This window comes from Benincasa hispida, chromosome 2 (genome assembly GCF_027475165.1).
Source record: "Benincasa hispida cultivar pf3 chromosome 2, pf3_genome.v1.1, whole genome shotgun sequence".
Taxonomy (NCBI): Eukaryota; Viridiplantae; Streptophyta; class Magnoliopsida; order Cucurbitales; family Cucurbitaceae; genus Benincasa; species Benincasa hispida.
The window spans coordinates 62,453,062-62,467,932 of NC_143479.1; the positions used below are offsets into that span (position 1 = coordinate 62,453,062).

At 29.8% G+C, this 14,871-nt stretch overlaps 1 protein-coding gene and 1 long non-coding RNA gene across 2 annotated transcripts; one reads left to right on the forward strand and one right to left on the reverse strand.

The window, feature by feature from the left end:
* Positions 1 to 3,116: 3,116 nt before the first annotated feature.
* Positions 3,117 to 6,786, reverse strand: LOC120070803 (transcription factor bHLH96-like). The gene is made up of 3 exons (XM_039022687.2): positions 5,782 to 6,786; positions 3,892 to 4,368; positions 3,117 to 3,442 (listed from the first exon to the last, which is right to left on the reverse strand). Exons 1-3 carry the CDS (start codon positions 6,190 to 6,192, stop codon positions 3,347 to 3,349), a joined length of 984 nt encoding a protein of 327 aa, XP_038878615.1. The 5' UTR covers positions 6,193 to 6,786; the 3' UTR covers positions 3,117 to 3,346.
* LOC120070804 (uncharacterized) lies at positions 4,368 to 7,225 on the forward strand. The gene is made up of 2 exons (XR_005480025.2): positions 4,368 to 4,865; positions 6,876 to 7,225. It is a non-coding gene; the product is annotated as an uncharacterized LOC120070804 (long non-coding RNA).
* The last annotated feature ends 7,646 nt before the right edge of the window (positions 7,226 to 14,871 follow it).

Below are 14,871 nucleotides of genomic sequence, written 5' to 3' on the forward strand. Positions count from 1 at the left end.
AATTTTCGTCTTCTTCAGAGGAAGTCACCGTCTCTTCTGACGTGAAAGATACCATCAACATCCGATCTAGAACCATTTGGCGAACCTGCTCTGTTTTTCATGTGTCCAAATTGTCTGCATTCTCAATAACCTATCTTATGCTCGAAGATTCTTTTCTTGAAACCTTTGTTGGAATCACTCTTGAACTGCATTGAACCACCATCATCGCTTACCTTGCACTTGGTAACCCATATTTGATCAACATATCCTTGACTTGCACTTGTCACAAGCCAAAATTGATCCTTCCATCAAATTTCTCTACCTTATTAGACTCATAAAGCTTGACATATATATGTAGATATTCAAGAAACAACGAACTTGAGCTCTGATACCACTTGTTGGAAAAAATAAAAAAACCTTCCACTTCTATCACAGGAATAAACAGAAAAATAACAAAAAGATTAAAAGAAAGCAATAAAACTAGAAACACAAGAATTTACGTGAAAAACTCCTAACTTGGAGAAAAAACCACGACCACTAGAAAGAAATCCACCATGTGAAAAATGTGACAATCATAGAGAACATTCTCTCTCCGATCCGAATTACAAAAGCACTCCTTCAAATCTTTTATACTACTCGCACCATTTTCACACTCTCAAACTAGATAATATATAAAGGGAATTTAATTAGAGTTAGCACACTCAAGTTTAAAGTGTTTCTAACTTGGACCACTAAAAACCAAGAGCATGTATTTCTTTAATAGGCTTCGAGCCCATTCTCATTTTTCAATTAACCGATGTAGGACAAACTGCACTTCTAATATTTTACCAAAATCCAATATGTCTATCTCTTTCTCTTACTTATTGTGTTTACTCTTATCTTTACAATTGTCAATAACATTATAACTACTTTGCAATCCACCTACCTTTTATAGAAGTTCAAATTCTCTACTTCACATTGATTGCAAAGTTCTCTCCTCCACATTTGTTGCACTATAAAAAAACCTATAAGAATGTTATACAAAAAACAAATGGTGCTTATATTTATTTATTTTTTGGGAAAAGATGCATATATTATTTTTATAACAATTTTTAGGTAAGGTTTCTAAATAAGAAAACACACATGATTTTTTTATAAAAGATTTGCCTCTAAGTAATATGATTGGTTTGTGACAATTGTTCAAATTAAACCACTATTGTGTTTTGAAAGTGATATTCATATGCATTTTTTATTAATTAAAAACGAGTTACTATAAATGTGACATATTATTCATTACATTATTATAAAATGTCTGTCCATTCTTTTATGGCCATAACTTTTTTCCATTATTTGTCAACTTTTTTATTATGTTCTGTTAAAGGGATTCAAAACCCCACAACCAAAATCAGCTTTTACCGATTGCATTGGGATTCCACCTTTGCTCAATCGTACGATATTCTATTTCTCTTGTGATCTAATTACAAAAGTAATTTATGTTTACCATAACATAATTAATTACAATATTAAATATAACATATAATTACGATAATTAGCTATTTAATTAAATGGTTTTATTTTTCTTCATGGATTATAATTAATATAAGATATAATGACTTATTATGGTGATGTCGAGTTTCAACACCAATGGTACAAGTGTTAAAAAAAACCTCCTACTTTTACCAAAAAAAAAAAAAAAAAAAAAAAAGGAAATACAAGTATTTACGTAAAGAACTTCAAAATTGAAGAAAAATTACGACCCACAGAAAAAAAATCTACTATGTGAAAAATTGTTACAGTCACATAGAATTTTCTCTCCGATCTCAGTTACAAGAGCACTCTTTCAAAATTTTTGTACCATTTACACCATTTTTCCTCACTCTCAAACTAAAGAATATAAAAATAATATTTAATTAGAATTAACACACTTAAACTTAAAATGTGTTTCTAATCGGGATGATTTGAAATCAAAGATATAGACTTCTTTTATAGTGCTTTGAGGCCTATCACTTTCTTGAACCTGTTTGATGTGCGACTATTGCTCTTTTAATATTTTATCAAAATGCAAAAATTCTACATTGACAAAATATTTGAAGAATCCAAAACTTTTGATGCATCCATTGTCTTCACCAACCATCATAATTCTCAACTCAGAGAATTATAACTACCATTAAAAGTAAACCACTTGAAATATCACCTTTAAAGATTTTTCTTTTTCGTCTCGCATGTCAATCACTACAAGAAAAAGGAGCTCCCCTGATGCCTAAATCGGTCGTTGGGAAATAGGGTCTCTCCCGATGATATAATGGACCGTCGGGAGTTCCTAAGGTAAAGCTTTCACCTACTTGGCTCAACCACGCATATTGTGCATAACTATCAAGTCAATATCCATGAGAAAACTTGTGGAACCGCTAACATCACATCTTCTATCATTGTAAAGCGGACATACCATAAGGATGAATTTCATCTTCTTCAGAGGAAGTCATCATCTCCCCTAATGAAAGAGACAATGTCAGCATCTGACTAAGAGCCCTTTGACGAACCTACTCTATCAGGACTTTTTTTTTATGTACCCACTTTGTCCACATTTTCTGCACCCTGTGATTTGATTCTTAGAATCTCTATTGGAACCACTGCTATACTCCACTAGAGCAACTTCATTACTGTGGTTAGTCCACCTAATAGGAATGGGTGTTTGGCCAAAGAGTTGGAGTTTGGAGGAGTGGAGATGCGTGAACTTCACACCTTATTTGGTCCAAGAAGTTCATGAATCCTACCACTAAAAATATTTTATGCTTTATTAACTTCATTACACTATGGGCTTCACAACTTCACAGCTCTTAAGCTTCCGCTAATTCCACTCCTTGCCCCAAATATCTAAAAAAGATAAATTAATATATATCTATATCTATATATATACACACTTGATTACATCAACACCTTGAGCAGTGAAGTATTTGTTCTCTTCTCCTTTTTAACTTAGACTAAACAAATATAATAGTTGAAAGAATCATTACAAACTTTCTATCATTCTTATGTAACTTGTAATCCTGACTTAGGTCATTAAAAACCAACTTTTCCTCTACCCACTAAAGATGTTTGTTTGCCACAATGTCATAGTAATTTTAAATGTTTTTCTTTAGACAAAAAAGAGAGAAAGAGGCAATTAACTTGAAACTGAGATTAATTGCAACAAATGAGAAGTTAACATAAAGCCTAATTAATAGTAATCATTTAAAGACAAAGAACTTGTTGAATAGACCAAAAATTTAGAGAGAATAAGAAGAAGAACAGAACAAGTACAATCTCAAAAAAAAAAAGAAAATTAAAAAAAAAAGATGATTAATTAAAATGCTAATTTTTTTTTCCTTTTCTTTTATTTTCCTCAAAATCAGATGGAGAATGCCTCTTCTTGAATTCTGCATAGCAATTGATACACACCATTTGCAATTTCATCCCCTGAAGAAAGCCCACAATCTTCCTCAACCTAGAGAAAAAAAAATCATCTCAACACAAAAATACATAAATAAATGACTCCATTCCATTCTTCCACTCGATAAGAATTTCGTTTTTAGTTATCTAACAAACCCATTTGAATCTAAAATTTCCTTTGCGAACATTAATAAACCTAATTTCCAAAATCGAAAAATAACTTTCCAAAACCTACTTTTATTTAATTAATTAACGAGTCAAAACTAACTATAAATGAGATTAAAAAATGGAAAGAGTGGGAGTAATAAAATAACTTATTAGTTAAAGCGAGTTGAGCTCAACAGTAATTAACATGACTTTTCTCTTTAGATGTTGGAATTATATTTAAAAAAAATTAATGATAACACTCACGCACGTTATAAAATAAAAATTTAATCTAGGTTCGATTTCTCGCATTCACATTTATAAACCAAAAAGAAAGGAAATATAATATAAAAAAATTACCTTGAGACTAAAAGAATAGAGGACAAATTGATGGGAAGTGGAGACATTGAGATGAAGAACAGTGAGATGCAAAGAATGCAAGCCAGAAACAATCTTAAGAAGTTGCTTAGGGAGCTTTTTACATCTTATCTTAAGGTTTGCATGGGAGTCAACCAAAGAGACTTCGATATCGCCAATGGAAGGCTGAATTAGGCCGTTCAGGTTGTTCAGATTGTTTGAGTTGTTGAACGCCATAATGTCGGTGGAGGAGGAGTCGTCGAGAGAAAACGAAGAGGAGGACGAGGGCGAAGATGAAGACGGGAAGGTAAAGAAATGAGATTGAGAGAAAGGAGAGGAAGAAATAATGTTATTATTTGGTGGAACATGAGAAGGAAAAGGGTGGTTTATTACATTTGTTTGAGCACTAAGCAAATGTACTTGTTGCTCAAGCTCCTTAACAAAGTTGATAGCACCACCTATGATTGAGGCTTGGTCACCCTGCGGTAATCAAAAAGAAGAAAAAATTTCATTACATTTCATTATTTTCAACTTTCTTTTTTACTCATCAGATCAATGTTTTTTTTTTCTTCTTTCTTTTTCTGTCAATTATATGATTACAATTCAAAAACCATGGGTTGTTGCGCGTGGTCTTGGTTGGTATCATTTTTAGCCCACTGTTTTTTTTTTTTTTTTTTTCTTTTTCTTTTTGCTATAATTGAAGGGTGGCTGTGGGGTGGGAGAAGAGAGGCTCAAAACAGAAAGAAAGGGATAACTTTTTTTTCAAAATGTTATCGCTTTTCTTTTCTTCTCTTTTCTCTCGTTCCTCCACTCTCCGTGTTGTAATGAGAAAGAGAAGTTTTCTCTCTTTCATCGGGGAGCTTTCTCTTTCTTTATTCAACTACCGAAAGATTCAGAGACAAAGCGAAGAAAGAAAGAAGAATAAGAGATGATTGACAGAATCAAAAAGAAAGATTGGTATTTACCTCCCATCATCAGTGAGTAGAACTTCCTAATTTTCCTTTAGTTACTTTTTTTTTAATGTATTTTTATAGGTATCTCTCTATTATATTTGTTGAATAAGTGGGCCCCTTCCTAAGATTCATCAACTAATCAAAGTCCACCACATCTGAAAGTAAGAGCTTCTTTTTCGCCAATTAATGAGTGGAAAAGTTGAACCTTTCACTTCAAATTTTACGTTAGTTGAGATATGCTTTCATTTGGACAATGATTAGGTACAACACACGTAACTTTCATTTTTACATGATAGAAAAATAGAAGTTCAATTTTTTTTTTTAAAAAAATTTGTTTGCCATGTAATTTTTTTTTTGACAACTAAGAAGATTGCACAAAGATCGGTGTAATCTAAGATGCATCTATTTTTTATACACGAAAAATACTTAGATGCTGACTAGACTACATCGTACCTATATGTATGCAGCCTACCAATTGCTCAATTAAAAATTACCATGTGGTAAAAAAAATCTAAATTACACCTTATCATTGTCCAAAGAGTAATACCCTTTACATTGTAATGCCCTTTACATTTATCTTCCATTATAAAATAATTCTGTCATTCCAAAAACTTTAGATCTTAAAATAGCAAAACCTATTATAAAAAAAGTTCATTTTTTTTTAATATAATTATGTTCTCTAATTTCTCCCACTTTCTTTTTTATTTTACCCTATGAAAAAACAATTATAGCTCCACCAATAAGAGTATAGAGCTTTTTTCCCCTCTCTATTTCAAACATATAAAGAGAGAAATGGGCCATTTTCTTTTTACATTGTAGTTGTAGGTAAGGTAACACAGAGAAAAAAAGGAAAAAAAAAGTGAGCTTTCTTTTCTTTTATGTGTTTGAAATAAGAGAGAGAGAGAATGCAAAAGAGGAGAGAGAAAGTAAGAGAGGGTACCCTTTGGACATAGGAGTGAGGCATTAATGATCTAAGAACAGAGAGATACTCATTCATTTGCTTTCTTCTATTTCTCTCAACTGTAATGTGTGTCATCCTTTGATTCTCAATTTCCTCCTTGTTCTTTTGTGTTCTTCCCCTCCGCCGCCGCCCGCTCCCTCCACCACCCTGCATCTCACCCGCCACCACCACCGTCTCCACCGCTGATAATTCAACCCGTCGTGATTCGTCGTTAAAATTATAATCATATTGGTCCAATAATGGTGGAGAATTTTGTGATTGGTTGGCAAGATTATAAAAGTCTTCATCTTGATCATGGATGAAGTTGAGTCTTGAAGAAGAATTCACCAAATTGAACAAATCTTTATACACAAATGGGTCTTGAGGGAAAACAACTGCCTCTAGAGCCATAACTATAATGGTAAAAATTCTGTGTTTTCTTTTGTTGATTTTTGCCTTTTTTTTTTGGCTCTATAAGGGAGTGGGAAATAAAAAGAAAGAAAAGTTGAGGGATTGAAATGAAAATGTAATTAGGTAAAAAAAGAGAGAAATGGGAAAGAGGAGGACCCAAAAAAATAGGGGGAAACTAAAATGGTTGGTTCTTTCTTTGAGTTTTCTCTTTGAGAGATGGAAAAAATGGGCCTTTTAAAGTTGGTTTTGTACATGGAAAAATAGGGAATTTCCAAATCTACAGATTAGACTGCACGTGAAGCTACAACATTATTCATCAAGGCATTTTTATTTTTATTATTTTTTTTTTTAATGGTAGGAGGGAAACATTGAGATCTCACATTTAGATTTTCTCTTCTTTTGTTTGAATAATTATATTTATTTTTAAAATCATCATCATAATAATAATTATAATGAAAATATTAGGGTATATCATTAGCTTAGTGATGAAAAGATTGGAGTTAGATATATGTTGGAACTCTTGGATTTGGAATTTCAAATTCATCATGACTTGAAATCATTTGTGTTGGATGAAAAAAAAAGAAAAAGAAAAAATGCAAGTGATTTATAATCATGTGTGATTTGAAGTTTGTTGAATTATTTTTTGCTCAATTTCATCGTTTTCTTCTTTTTTTTTTTTATAGACTAAAAAAATATAATAGAGATTGGATAAGTTCGAAAGCAATCAAAAGTTGTATATATTCTCCCATGACCTAAATGGGATTGGGAAGGGAGGGAAGTCCACCCCACACGTTCAGACTCGACTACGTCGAGGTCAAATCTTGCCAAATTCATGTCCGACCTAATGGATAGAGGGTTAGTTGGATTCGACTCATAAACTTTGGTTTAGATGTCTTATGTTAACTTGTCATATAAATACATCCTTATGACTCTAGCTATGTGGAGTAAGTTCATTTTCACTCTCCAAACTAGTAGCCTGTTTATTCTACTCTCTGATTTAAAAATTGTTATAAACAACACACTAGTGTGCATATCTTCTTCTTTTGCAAATGATATCATCTTCCCCCTAAATCTACAATTTAAAGTTAGAGATATACATGAAGGTTAGGATTGAGACTGGGGATTGAAGAATGTTGATCTATGGCCACCACCAATCGACGACAACTGTTGGCTACCACCAATCGTTGGTGATTGGGACCAACGACCAACGACCACCTTGACAATGGTCAATGTCAACAATAATTAGTGGCTTGTGAATGGTCATGAGTCTAGATCTCTGACAATCAACTACCAGGATTGGTGATCAATGACCGATGTAGACGACCATAACCAATAATTTGTGACCACGACTACGTTCGACAAAGAATTTTAACAACCACTCAAATTTGAAGTTATTATTTCATAATGTTTAATGATCATCTTTATAATAATTTAAAATTAGTAGAAGTTTTTTTTAGTATAGAGCAAACCAAACAATTATTGAGAAAATACAACCAAATATTGGAGTGTTTTAATTATAAACCATTTTGTTATAAAAAAAACAAAATGTCTAAAAACATGCATTTACAATACATTTATTTTTGGCATCTAAATATATCCTTAATCTTATGTTTTCTTATCATTCCTTGTGAACATCTGAACAGTAATTTTAGTTTATTTGATTTCAAATGAATATGGTTCTAAATACAAATAGAATTTTGAAATCATAGGATTTGAAAATCATCTCTTTAAATTGATCTGTGAAAAAGTTTTAGGAAAAAAAAATTTCATACTACATTTTCATTTTTCCAAATTTTGATTTTTTCCCTTTCGAAGTCCCAATTCAAATATTGTTTTAAAAAATAAATTAGTTGTCAAACACGAGTATCTCATTCTGAGTCCTCCTTACTCCTTCGACCCACTCCTTTGGTCTAGACCCGTCACTGAAGTTGGAGTTGACTTGCAAAAGTACTCGCACCAGTGAGGTGTCGAGCTGAGTATATTTTGATGTCTAATTTAGTAGAGGGAGTATCTAGCTCGACAAAGCACATATAGAATTACTTACCCTTTGAGGCTTTAGTATGTGGGACTAATTATAAGGTTCATCATTTGATTCTCGTTTATGGCATGTGCAATGCCGACAATATTAGAATACATTTGTGGCTCTCAATGTTGTAGAGTGTTAGTGGTGAGCTCGACTCGATCATTTTTCTTTCAATGAAACTCTACAAAATTGGTTGGTCGATTGAAAAATAATCCAAACATTTTTTTTTGACTAATATATATATATTTGAACATTAGATTTTGAAACACACTCTTAGCAAGGAAAAAAAAAAAAAGAAAGAAAAAAAGTAAAATTTATGAAAATAATGTTGTGTCCGATTTTTCTATTAATTTTTTGTTGGATTTTTCTATTAATTTTCTAAATAAATTTATTTATTTAGATGATAATATTCTCTCACAAACCATAGGTTGAGAGAGTTTATTATTATTATTTTACTTTAACTTTCTATTCTTTTTAATGTATATGAAAAGAAAGAGACAAGGGCATTGCACTTTTTCTTGATACATCTCATGTGAATTTTATAATGCATTAAATATGCAAATTATGTTTAAAGATTATGTTCAACATATATATGTAAAAAGATACTTATCATTACTTCCATTTATAAACTAATTAAAATTGTGTGTGGAACCCAATAATGATATATAATTGGTCCTTATATACATCAAAGGAAAAGTAAAGAAGAAAAAGAATACCAATTTGCATTTATCACTATGTACTTTTAACCTCAGTTTGGGATAAATAATGTAGTTTTAATCCCTAAAGTTTAAAACTAATGTTTATTTGGTCCCCTTGAAGTTTTCAAACGAATACTATAATCTCTAAAATTTGAGAAATAATTCTAAATAATGGTCTCCAAGACTACTCATTAGTTACTAATGGTAAATGATGTGGGTTGTCAAATGATGAGTTAGCTAACCGATTTGGCATTTTTTTTAAAAAAAGTTTAATATTATTTCTTTAATAATGTTCTCATCTTTCCTTGTTGTCTAACATCTTTAACCCTCCTCTGAGAAACCTCCAATCGTTATTGCGGTGTCTTTCTCATTGTCGCAATCATCACTAAGTGAAGAACGAGGACCATCACTGTTGTGCTTAAGTCTCATCCTTCGTCGTGTGTCCGTTTTGTTAGGAATGAGATCGAAGTCCCACATTGGTTAGATAAAAGGATGATCATGGATATGTAAGTGATGACAACTATCTCTATTTGTATGAGACGTTATGGGATGAAACCCAAAATAAAAAACATGCCATATGTATTTGTTTGTGTGATAACACTTGTGGTCGTATCTGTTCAAATGCCTTTGCCTCATGTTGTGAAGGGGCTTTTTTTTTTTTTTTTTTTTTTTTTTTTTTTTTTTCGCAATCCATTACTTTAAAAAATGGAAGATTTTTTGAAAACTAACTTTTAAGATAACTTTGAATTTACTATATAAAAGAGGAAAGAAGAGAAAAAAGAAAAGAACAAGAAAGAAAGAAAAAGACAACCTTGAATTGTCATTAAGGAAGCCTTAAAATTAAAATATATGTTGAAATAAATCACATATTACAATAATAATTCAAAATCTTGGAATATTTTGCAAAATGAATGTACATAAAAAAGAATTGGGTAATCTTTTGGTCAAACCCTTGAAGATATGTATGTACAATAAAAACAAAAACAATTGCAGTATGCCAAACCATTTTTCTGGATAGAAATACAAAATCTAAAACCTATTAAAGAAATACCATAGACCCAACTGGCAACCTAATCTGGTGTATGAAAATATTATAAATTAATGCCATTAAAAGCTTATTAAGATGATTTAAAATTGCCAACCTCATAACTCACTAGGTTAAAACATATAGATTAAATGAAAAATAAAGAATTTTCAAAAAAAAAAAAATAATAAAGAAAAATATTTACACAAATAGTAAAATTTAATTACAGTTGCAATAGACATTATTATCAATATCTATAACAAATAGATGCCGATAGATAGACGTTAAGAGAAGTACATCAGCATCTATCAGTGATAAAAACTGATACAAGTCTATCGCAGATAAATGTTAATAGAAGTCTATCCGTGTTTATCAGTGACAGAAACTGATAGAAGTCTATCATTTATAGATGCTGATCAAAATCTATCAGTAATAGAAACTGATTGAAGTTTATCATTTACATAATCAATGATAGAAACATATACAAGTCTATCATTAATATAGGTTGATAGAAATCTATGTTTTTTTTTTTTTTTGCTATTTTTATAAATAGTTCGACATTTTTTCTATATGTGAAAATTTCTCTTAAAAACATGTTAGAACTTAGAATTTGTCTATTTGATTTCTAAGGTCCTGTTTGGTAACAAATTTCGTTTATTGTTTTTTGTTTTTGAAAATTAAGCATATTTCTTTTCCATTTTATTTATTTTTTTATAATGATTAAATATGTTGAATTTTTAGCCAAATTCTAAAAACAAAAGCAAGTTTTTAAAAGCTACTTTTTTTTTTTTTTTTTTTTTTTTTTTCAGTTTTCAAATTTTGGCTTGGTTTTTTTAAAAAAAATTTATAAAAAGTAGATAACAAAAGGATGGAATTTGAAGTTGGAAGTAGTGGATAGGCTTAATGTTCAAAAACAAAAAACCAAAAATCAAATGATTACCAAATGAGACCTTAATTTTTAAAATTTAAAATTTTATTTTTTACATTTGATTTTTTCTTATGATTCACATATCTACTCGACAAAAAAATAAAAGAACAAAATTTTTATCATACATAAAAATTAAATTTATACGAAGCAATTGATTTTTTTTTTTAAAAAAATAAATGTGTTAGTGTCTTATTAGATACTAAATTAAAAGTTTAAGAATTTATTAGGTATTGTTTTAAGGACTAATTATCTTAAATCACCAATTAATCCAACAGTTTAAACTAGTGGGTGAAGACAAATTTAATTATATATCATCTAATATTGTCCGTCATTTGTGGGCTTGAAATATGTAGAAGAGTCAAACAAGTAGAAATCAGTATTAATTAGAGAGAAAATAACAATGCAAGGACTTAAACACTGGGCATCCTGAACCAACATGTTCTGATACCATCTTAAATCTCCAATTGACCAAAACACTTAAGCTAGTGGATGAAGAAAAATTTAATTATATATCATCTAAAAAATTCGACAAAAATTTTAATATTTAGAAAGTAAATTTATAATTTAATCAAATATACACTAGCAACCAAGAGCTTTGAAGGTCAACATTAGTCTTTGTTACAAAATCACTAAACAGAGAATGCAGAGAATGTAGAATAGTAAAGAATCGACATATAATTTACTTGGTTCACTCAACGGTGTTGTTAGCTATGTCCATGAAGTAGAGGGAGAACAATTTTTTTTTCTTTTATTAGAGAGAATATTACAGAATACAAAATGATGGTGCCTCGAAGATTAAGTACGCTTCTCAAAATCCTAAGGTTATGATCGTAAATAAACCATAAATAATTATATATGTCAAATACGAATTCAACTTAGATTGTTCAAAGCGCTAGATAACATATTAAGACATTCCAACAATCTTGCTAATAATTTAAATAAAACTTCTGTTCTCAAAATGTTCAATTTAACTATCGTACTTCTAAATTGGATTCAATTTTGACCACTCTAATTTTAAAATTTTCATTTTAATTCCAATACTTTTTAAGAAAGTGACCATCTTCGTCCTCATTTGACAAAATTTGATAAAAATTATAAAATAAATTAGAGAAAATGAAAATTAAGGTCAAAAGAGACAAAATTGAACCAAAATTTAAAAAAACATTGACTAATTGAAAAGTTTTAAAATAGAGATTAAATTGAAAAAAAACTACAAGCATATTATTTAAATATGAATAATTTGAACTCAAAATTTAATTAAGGAAATTGAAATCATTTATATTTAAATTGTTTTTTTTTTTTCAAAAAAGATAACTTTGAGACCATTCATTTTCTTAAAATAGTATTTCATTCAATGTTAGAACTTTAGGGTTGGCTATATTTTTTTTTAAGTATGGTTGTTGGTAATCTTGTTCTTCATCTTATCTTTTGAGATGCTCTATTGTTTGTCCTTTGAGTTGCTTTACAATTTGTTCCGCACATTGCTGATTCTGTTTTGAAATCCTTTCCTTATTGAGAAAATTCTGGCAGTTTATTCTTGAGAATTTGTTTTCCTTCTTTGACTCTAGCATATTATGGTATGAGTCTAATAGTTCTCCAATAAATGCATATTTAAGAGATTGTTGTACTTGTTTTAGGGTTTACTCTTTGAAGAATTATTGTGTCGATTGTTTTCTGTGTTTCCCCAAGTGTATCAATCTTTGTGATTGTGAAGCTTCCATTAGTGTATGATTTTGAGGTGGTCTGTAGACCATATTGAAACATTCTACTATAATTTGAGAAGAAATTGGGATCTTCCTTTAAAGGTGGAAAGATAGAAGTTCGTGTTGAGAGAGAGTCTCACACTTACAGAGAACTTAAGTTTTATTTAGAGAAAATTTCACATTTAGGGGGAGCTAAGTGATCGTACACTAAATTAGGCTATTCATATCTCACTGTAATTGATCATTCATTTATAGATAAGTAAAAGGTTATAATCGTTTGAATTTACATTAGTCAAATTATCTTTTCTGGACACACACTGCCCCTCAGACATAGATCGTATTGCACCGAACTAGGTTACCAAATCTTGTATCCCACCTTTTAGTATTTTTATCCATGTTTTACTATATGTCCTTGAAATGGTTGTATATCATGTGTAATAAGTTACATTATTGTCAGATTCAAATGTTAGTAAAACAAAATAATGTTTAAATAACTTTTCATGTTCAACTCATAGGAAATTAAAGATAACTACAGATTTAATTAAAGTTTGAATGAACTACAAATAATGTGGATGGATTTATATAAAGTAAAAGTACCTATTAGAGGAGAATTCAACTGATTATAATATAATCATTAATTAAAATATCAAATATTTTGAATTCCCAATTTCACAAGTTGTTGAACTAAAAAAACATATAAATAAAAATTACTTGTACGAGTTTTGTTTGAGTTCTTTATTACTCTTGTTTTAGGTTTTCTTTTTATTAATACTATTTTCTTTAAAATTTGTTACAAAGTTATAATAGATTTCAAACTTTTTAGGAAAATTTTGATTGATAGACTTCTATCAACGTCCAACACATAGTGTCAATGATACACTTCTATCAGTTTTTATCACTGATAGATATTGATAGACTTCAATCAACCTATATCAATCTCTATAAAAAAGATTAAATTTTTACTATTTTGTGTAAGTAATTTTTCTTATTTTCTATTTTTGAAAATTTCTTAACTTTTCATTAAAATATTGTAGTTTGAAATATCTACATATTTTCAAAGATAAGATATAACATTTTAAAGATCGTTGCCTTCTGATTAAAATGTATGTAAAAAAATAAAAATTTGGAGAATGGGATACTGGACATATTAAAAAAATTGACCTTTTTTTTATTTGGAGGCTCCATATTAATATATTTTAATGCATCGTCGTCTTTCCATCCTTGAATACTTCAAAATTTTTAATATAGTTTATTCTTCCTGATGTTTATGGAAGTTAATTATTAAAAACTACAATATTTCAATAATAAGTTTGAAATTTATTATTTATATATATTAAGTTAAATAACAACATTATTAAAGGTTGTTAAAGGCGAGACCTAGGCCCAAGGGCAAGCTCAACCCCAAGGGCATCCTAGGATTATGCCTACGAGTGAGCGTGCCCGCAAACAAAAAATCAAAACTCATTGGGTTAACCATCTCGAGCTCGATCCATATTACAAAAGGGTATTAACAATATACTAACACCATCGATATTGCACGTATCCCAATTGGATGTCAGATGGTAGACTTTATAAATAGTATCATTTCTTCATCTCAAAGGGTAAATAATATTCTGAGTGCTTAGCTGAATTAATGCTTCCTATATTAACTTAGGCATTAGAACATGTTCAGTTGGGTACTACATCAATACTAATTCTCTTGCAGAATAATATTATGAGTGTTTAGTTGAATTAAATGTTTTCTATATTAACTTAGGTATTAGAGCATGTTCAGTTGGACACTACACCGATATGAGTTCTCTTGTAGGTTGATCTAAGATGCATTTGCAACTCTAAAAGAGCTTTGTTTATGAGCTCGAAACCTAAACGATCTACTCATGTGAATAAATATTTGTAAAAAATATTCAAGTTTACTATGAAGATATGACAGTATACAATATTTAGATTAAAAATCATTTTTTAAGTACAATCGAGTAGGAAGATTCAAACCAGGATCTTTAATACATATGTATGCCAATTATTGTATGCTCGCTTTGGCGAAAAAAAAAATCATTCTTGCTTTTTTTATTGACTTATTCATCAAGGCCTTTTTAAAAAGACGTGAATTTTTGCCTTTTTAAATGCATCATAATTGTGAGGTAGAACTCAAAGAAGCCTATCAAGAAAGGTTACTCATCATTCCTCAACTGTTGGATATGATTAAATTAAATTGCTTTTTAAAGATAGTTCTCTTTAATCATATTAAATAGAAAAAGAAAAAAAAGCTTATGTCAATGATAAAGACAAAGAACTCTACAAGGGTA

Coding starts and splice junctions, on each gene's coding strand:
- LOC120070803 (XM_039022687.2), bottom strand. CDS start 6,192: ATGGCTCTAGAGGCAGTTGTTTTCCCTCAAGACCCATTTGTGTATAAA. Junction 4,369..5,781: donor CTCACTCCTATGTCCAAAGG/GTACCCTCTCTT, acceptor TGATTACCGCAG/GGTGACCAAGCCTCAATCAT. Junction 3,443..3,891: donor TCTATTCTTTTAGTCTCAAG/GTAATTTTTTTA, acceptor TTTTTTCTCTAG/GTTGAGGAAGATTGTGGGCT.